Source organism: Cryptomeria japonica, chromosome 3 (genome assembly GCF_030272615.1).
Source record: "Cryptomeria japonica chromosome 3, Sugi_1.0, whole genome shotgun sequence".
NCBI lineage: Eukaryota > Viridiplantae > Streptophyta > Pinopsida > Cupressales > Cupressaceae > Cryptomeria > Cryptomeria japonica.
In genome coordinates, this window is record NC_081407.1 from 797,748,798 (window position 1) to 797,756,809 (window position 8,012).

Below are 8,012 nucleotides of genomic sequence, written 5' to 3' on the forward strand. Positions count from 1 at the left end.
TTGCAAACAGATGGCAGATTATGAAAGTAGATGAAAAAATATGCACTTTAAAAAAAAATGGCACCTGAAAAGGAGTCCATATGAACCCAAATGAAGCCTCCAAAGTTGTAAAAACTAGGATTTCATGATTTCTGAAAAACCTGTATCCGAAAATCAGAAAACTCCTGCACCACTGTATAGATCATGAAATTCTACCCCCCCAAAAAAAAATTGCTCAGAAAAACGAGTCTGTATGAGTGAGATATCGCTATTTGAAAATTGCCTGCAAAATTATAATTTCAAATGCCTCTAGCTTTGGACTCTGAAGTTCGATTTGGATGAAAAAACAAGAAAAACTAACTTTTTTCGTCCTCCTCAATCCAATGGTAACCTCGGATTTGACCCATCAAGCTTCAATAAAAACCTACAATAGAAAGTTCCAAAATACACAACCCTAAATAGCATCAAATTTCTCTCAATTAGCAAACCAATGACACTCTAATGGCTCTGATACCATGTGAGATTTTGCTAAGATCAAGAGGCAATGGAAAGCACAAATAAGAGAGAACAAAATAGATGATAGGAATAAACTGTATTCTATCAAGATTAAAATACTGATCAACTAGATCATCAATCGATACATACAATGAATATGAGCCTGCTTATATAGGCAAGGCTATATGGATATGTGAGCACACAAACATGACATGTGGCTTAATAAGAAACAAGGGTAGGTAGGAAATAGGTGTGGGTAGGTAGGAGAAACAATATAATAGTCCACATGAGGTGGATCACCCACTGAATGTGGAGTGTAACAACAAGATCAACACCATAAAAGGTGGAAATTCTCCTACACACACTATCCCAATGTGGCACAAACACCCAAGTGTCTCATACCCAAACTACTATGTAATGCATTTCCTAAGTAAACTTAAGTAAGGTGTAATAATATCCAAGATGAATAATTATTTACACCAACAATTATCTATCAAGATTCATGCAAGAACAAAAAATGTGTGATTGGAAAGTAGAAAAACAAGTACTAAGGTACATATCCAAGGTACAATAAATCATGATTTGGAATATAAATGGAGTGATCAATTCTTATTAACATGGTACACAAATGCAGATTATGCAGGTTTTGTTGATGATAGGAATTCCACATCTAGATTTGTTTTCTTCTTAGGTTTAGGACCTATTTTATGGGGAAGTAAGAAGCCAGCCACAATTGCTTATTCTTCAACAAAAGCAAAATATCGTGCAACAATTGTAGTAGTTTGTGAAGCCATTTGTCTTCATCGCATATTAGAAGGATTGGGGGTACCACAAAACCAACCTACAATCCTCTATTGTGATAATTAGAGTGTTCTCAAGCTTGTTCGTAATCTAACTTGTTTCATGAATGGACCAAGCATATTGAAGTTGATTGCCACTTCATATAAGCACATGTTCGACAAAACAACATTCAACTCCAATTCTTCTTAACTTAGGAACAACTTGCAAATATCTTCACCAAGCCTCTTGCACGTGTGAAGTCTAAAACATTTTATGGTTCTCTTATTAGTACTTTAAGACAATGATGTAATAAGGGGGGAAATGTTGGCATATTCCATCATTACCCCTATGGTTAGATAGTTTGTTTATTAGTTAGTAATTTGTTAGATTATATTAGATAATATTTATTTTCAATCAATTTGATACGGAACCTATAAGTTCCTCAGTTATAGCTACTTTATAACTATATAAACACTTCATTATGTAATTAAAGATATATAAGTAATAAACTTTACTAATATGAAAGATAAGAACATGTTATAATATGAGATAAATACATGCAAATAAGTCAAGGAGTGAGATCTAAAAGGAAACATAATGGTGGACCATTGCAGAGTATTAGTTGCAACTAAACCCTACATTAGAATTATATTAGATTTCAAAACCCTCAAAATAGTGAAAAGATATCCTTAAGGTCAAACCTTAGGCAATATAAGTATAGACAAGTTCAAGTTTTTTTATAGGAAATTAACCTTTCCTTAAATGTGTTACCTAGATTAGTTAATTATTGTGAGCAATAAATACAAATACTAATCTAGATAACATAGTTGAGGGCATAAAGATCAAAATATTAAATGTTAATTATGGAAATTAAATATAAGGGACAATGCACTTAGCTCTAGGAATGATGACATTGAATAAAGTTGTTGATGGACTAAAATTTGTGTGTCTCAAAACTAGAAATGGTTTATATTTCTATCTATACTTTTCCTTTGGATAAGAATAGTTAGTCGCCTCCATAGCGCGTTGAATCTATTAATTTGGATCATGTGCACAAGCATAGATTTATCTTGTGGCCCATGAACTAATATGACTTAATGTGTACTACATTCTCATTCACCTAATTTGCCTCACTTCTTTGAGGTCAAGGAGTAGTGACATATATAAGTTCACCAAGGGTCGATCACTGGATTACAAGGGTAGGTTTGACTTATGATTAAATAAATGATTAAGGACAATACTTTTTAGCAATGTAGATGTTCTAGGATAATGGGATACATAATTATATTCCTTGTAGGTGTTCTAATTGAAGTGTTTGCCCCTTTCTTAGATGAGAATGATTTTTACAAATGATTACTTGATTATTCCTTATGTTAAAATACGTAAAATTGAATGTCTTCAAATATATTTATATAGCAATATATCTTGTAAGCATATGTTCAGTAAGCTCATAATAACTTTTGAAATGGGAAAGACTTAACTACATTGAATTTGAATTTCGAAACTTGAAAAACTAGATTCACAAAAATAAAATTATTTTTAGACTTACAAAATTGATCTAGAACAAAATAAACTAGAATAAAAATAAAAATGAATTATTTAAAAAAATAACACAAAATAACATAATAAATAAATAATTGAAATATATATAACTAATTCCACTATCTGCAAAATATATGTAAATAATGAATTAAATCCACAAAATAAACTAGAATAAAAATAAAAATGAATTATTTAAAAAAATAACACAAAATAACATAATAAATAAATAATTGAAATATATATAACTAATTCCACTATCTGCAGAATATATGTAAATAATGAATTAAATCCACCTTTCACTAGGTAAGATTAAACTAGTCATCCATATCTAAATATATTAAATCACTCCATGAAAACGGACATAATATCTAAATGCGAATTGGAATGAGTGCAGATTTCACCATTACAAATATATTGTTGAAAATGTGGCATAATATCTTTTCAGAAGTGTGGTCGGTTTTAGGGCTCCATCTTCTTTAAATTTAACACCGCCGCCTTAACAGGTATTTTGCATTTTTTGCTAACGTTTAACAACACAGGCAGATATATATATATGTATTTGTGATAACAAGAACGTGTGCGAGGAGGTCGGCTGCAGCTTTTTTCCCTTTGGATGTTGTTGAGAAAACCGTCTTTTTAATCTTTCTAACCTCTCAAAGTAATAACGCATCGTTGCTGCAGCATATTGGTGCCGACTATTGGATTATAATCTGGTATGTATTTCTGCAATTGAGTTGCATAAATTGAAAAAAAGTAGTTTTGGGATAGGGGTGTTTCTGTTTGGATGCAGGGTACACTGGATTCTTATTTTAAGTTGATTTTATCAATAGAGAGGATATAAATTACGTTGGGAATCAAACATGTAAATAGAAATGTTAAAAAAAATTGTTTTTGTAGTTGATCTGATGTTCTGCTTCTTGATTCTTAGAGTGTGATCTGGTAGGGTTTCTAGGGCATCATTTGTTTTGGTTTATTTGGGTTGATGGGAATCTGATCTCGTTAGTGCTGCAATCAAAGAGCAGTGGTAATTTCGATCTGGGTAGGTGATCTGTTTACAGGAAACTTTAGGACTTTTGTCTGCTGGAATTTTTATCTGGGTTAATGAATTGTTTTTTGGGTGAAGAGATTGTATTTTTTTCAATGGGACTTTTCATCTGGGTTAACTTCATTTTGGAATATTTTGGTATATTTTTCTGGGCTGATTAAATGTTTATAAATATTTATCGTTATAACCAAGTGAAATCTTAAAATAAGCATATTAAACAACACTTGGGGAATTTGTTTAGAACCATTCACATTCTTCTAAACAAGCAAACACACTTTGACAGGTTTCATGGAAAATTTGGTTTGGTATTGGTTTCTATTGTAAATACACTTTGACAGGTTTCACAGAACATTTGGTTTGGTATTGGTTTCTATTGTACAGATTATTGTAGAATTACTATGGGAAAGAAGAAAGGCGCAGAAGATACAGGTCCTGGGGCGGCCTCTGGAAAAGTAAAATCCAAAGATAACAAGGAAGCACCCAAGAAGGAAAAAATGTCAGTTTCTGCAATGTTGGCCAGCATGGACAATAAAAAATCTGAGAAGCCCAAGGCTTCAACTACTTCCAAACCCAAGAACAAGGCTAAACCTGATTACACTGATGGTTTGGATTTACCCCCTTCGGATGATGAAGATTCTGAAGGGGAAGAGACTTATAAACCCAGGAGAGGTGGCGTTGATGGCAATGATGGTAAGCCTCTTGAGATTTCTGTTACGGATAAGGAACTGAAGAAGCGAGAAAAGAAGGATCAGTTGGTTGCCTATGCTGTTGAGGTTGCTAAGCAGGAGGCCTTGAAGGATGACAGGGATGCATTTACTGTTGTTATCGGAAGCCGTACTGCTGTTCTAGAAGGGGATGACGATGCTGATGCCAATGTTAAAGATATCGCCATCGATAGCTTCTCAGTATCTGCCCGAGGTAAGGAACTTCTAAAGAATGCCTCTGTTAAAATTTCTCATGGAAAGCGTTACGGGCTTGTTGGGCCAAACGGGAAGGGGAAATCCACTCTGTTAAAGCTCTTAGCATGGAGGAAGATTCCTGTGCCCAAAAATATTGATGTACTACTAGTTGAGCAAGAGGTTGTAGGCGATAATAGATCGGCCTTGGAGGCTGTAGTTTCTGCAAATGAGGAATTGGTGGAACTACGAAGACAGGTTCAGGCGTTGCAAAACTTGTCTTTGGAAGATGGGGCGGATGATGACAACGACAGTGGTGAAAAGCTGGCAGAGTTGTATGAAAGATTACAAGTGATTGGATCTGATGCAGCAGAGTCACAGGCATCAAAGATCTTGGCTGGTTTAGGGTTCACAAAAGACATGCAGGTTCGTCCTACTAAATCGTTCAGTGGAGGTTGGCGTATGAGAATCTCTCTGGCAAGAGCTCTGTTTGTTCAGCCTACCCTTCTTTTACTTGACGAACCTACCAACCATTTGGATCTTAGAGCTGTTCTATGGTTAGAAGAATATTTGGGTAGGTGGAAGAAGACACTTGTTGTTGTGTCTCATGATCGTGACTTCTTGAACTCAGTCTGTACTGATATCATTCATCTGCATGATGAAAAACTTCATTTTTACAGAGGCAATTTTGATGCTTTTGAGACTGGATATGAGCAAAAACGTAAGGAAACCAATAAGAAATTTGAGATATATGAGAAACAAATAAAAGCTGCAAAGCGAAGTGGAAGTAGGACTCAACAAGAGAAAGTCAAGGACCGTGCAAAATTTACTGCAAACAAGGAGGCAGCAAAGAGCAAGGGGAAGGGAAAGACTGCAGATGATGATGAACAGCCTGCAGAGGCCCCAAGAAGATGGAGAGATTACAGTGTGGAGTTTCACTTTCCAGAACCTACAGAACTCACTCCACCTCTTCTCCAACTTATTGAAGTTAGTTTTAGCTATCCTGGGAGAGAGGACTTTCGACTTAGCGATGTTGACGTGGGTATTGACATGGGTACACGTGTAGCAATTATAGGGCCCAATGGAGCAGGGAAGTCTACTTTACTCAATCTCCTTGCTGGCGATTTGCAACCTTCAGAAGGAGAGGTGAGGAGGAGTCAGAAGCTGAGGATTGGTAGGTATTCTCAACATTTTGTTGACCTGTTGACTATGGAAGAAACTGCTGTTCAGTATCTTCTTAGGCTGCATCCAGATCAAGAGGGCTTTAGCAAACAGGAGGCAGTGCGTGCAAAACTTGGAAAGTTTGGACTCCCCAGCCATAATCATCTCACACCAATTGCCAAGCTTTCAGGAGGTCAGAAGGCACGTGTTGTTTTTACTTCAATCTCAATGTCTAAGCCCCATATTCTTCTGCTGGATGAACCCACAAATCACTTAGACATGCAGAGTATTGATGCACTGGGAGATGCACTAGAAGAGTTTACTGGTGGAGTTGTGCTGGTCAGTCATGATTCTAGGCTTATATCTCGAGTTTGTGAAGACGAAGAAAAGAGTCAAATCTGGGTTGTGGAAAATGGAACAGTAAGGACATTTCCTGGAACTTTTGAAGAGTACAAGGAAGAGCTTCAGAAAGAGATCAAAGCAGAGGTTGATGAGTGATACACACATGAATAGAAATATGAAGTTTCTAATTGTGTTACAACAATTTTTGTTTTATATATTATGCCTTTTCTTCTATGTTTCTTTGATGGTGCTTGAAGATGCATCTTTGAATTTAACCTATTCTTCCTGTCGACGACTGTAAGCATGTTTATCTGATTATTATCACTCGACATCACCTAGGGCTTGTTTCTTTCAAAAGTAAAGTTTTGAATCAGAGTGCTATTCTTGAATATTTCCTTTTGTGTTTTTCCGAGAACCTGATAAAGCAATTTAGAGAGTAACACACTTAATTTCATTGAATACTTGGTTTCAAGTCAGCTATTCCTTATTCTTTTGCTGATTGCTATGCTGCAATCTTGGTATACAATACTTTCCTGAATGTATAAATACTTGTAATTTTTTGCATTGACTGTAATATGCATAGTCAATCTACAAAGAAACATTTTCAATATCATCCAATTCATCTGGGTTTCCATGAAATTGGTATTGTGCTCGAGAAGAGAAAACCTTGTCCTCTTCTGGATGATAAATATGAAAATAGGAAATAACCAAGGTCTGTGGGTATTTTTAGGGAGACTGTCCTTAAAGATGGAACACCTCAGTTAAGCATTCGCAGCTTATGGTAGTACTAAGAGCTGTATGTGGAATGCCCCTGTTACTTGTTAGGAATTACTCAAGTAAAACTTTGCTGAAAGAGGAGAAAATTGCAAAACCCATTTTTTTATCTGTTAAGAAAGTACAATCATAATGGCGAGAACACACAACCCCTTCCCCCTCCCTTTTTTTTGTTAGATTTGTGTCAAATAACCTGAAGCTTTACCACAAACAGATTTTGTAAATTACATGATGAAGCAGTGACATGCTAGAATAGACTAGGACTTTGAGCACTTGAGGGACTAGTCAAAGTGCTTATCTGCATGTATTTCTTGTTCGATTCCATCATGTAAGTGGCATATCAATACAAATAACTAATTCAATTTAAATTGTAAATGAGAACTATTTATCAATGTGACAGCATTATTGAATGATTATATGCAAGATGCCATGAAAACATTAATAAGAAGAAAGTTTGGAATCACCTTAAAATCTTTCTTAGGCATTATGCTGGTTATTAGTGAGAAGATATCTTCAATCTATTTGCTTTTACTAAACAGCATTAACTTCGTTCTTATTACCTTTTTAAAGCCTTTTTGCAAAACTCCTGTAAGGTACCTCTATTGCGGTGTCTCTCAATCCGTAGCTGCAATGAGAGATGACCCGTAGAAACTTATTTAAGTTGATGAAGCATCGCTGCATTTACAAAAAGTTTCAAATGAATATAGATACAACATAATCCTAATAACCAGAGATGCTATTATATGGAAGCAGCGTTACCAGGAGACCCGTCTCCTACCCCTGGAGACGCGTACCAGTACTGGAGACATCTCCCGAAACTTCTTGATGCATAAGGTTCCTTTGACTGCCGTCTCCTGCCGTCTCCAAAGTCTCCCGACCAAAAAATGAAGTCTCCTAAAAAACTTGGGGCAAAATGCAGTAAAAAGGCAAAAAAAATATATAAAAAATAAATAAGAGAAGCTTACAGCAAAGCGAAGCCGTAGGGAAATAACTAATAA

The 8,012-nt window shown here is 35.5% G+C and overlaps 1 protein-coding gene across 1 annotated transcript; it reads left to right on the plus strand.

Moving 5' to 3' along the window:
* The first annotated feature begins 3,194 nt into the window (after nt 1–3,194).
* LOC131075828 (ABC transporter F family member 4) lies at nt 3,195–6,699 on the plus strand. The gene is made up of 2 exons (XM_058012728.2): nt 3,195–3,509; nt 4,223–6,699. The coding sequence occupies exon 2, from the start codon at nt 4,240–4,242 to the stop codon at nt 6,394–6,396; it is 2,157 nt and encodes a 718-aa protein (XP_057868711.2). The 5' UTR covers nt 3,195–3,509; nt 4,223–4,239; the 3' UTR covers nt 6,397–6,699.
* The last annotated feature ends 1,313 nt before the right edge of the window (nt 6,700–8,012 follow it).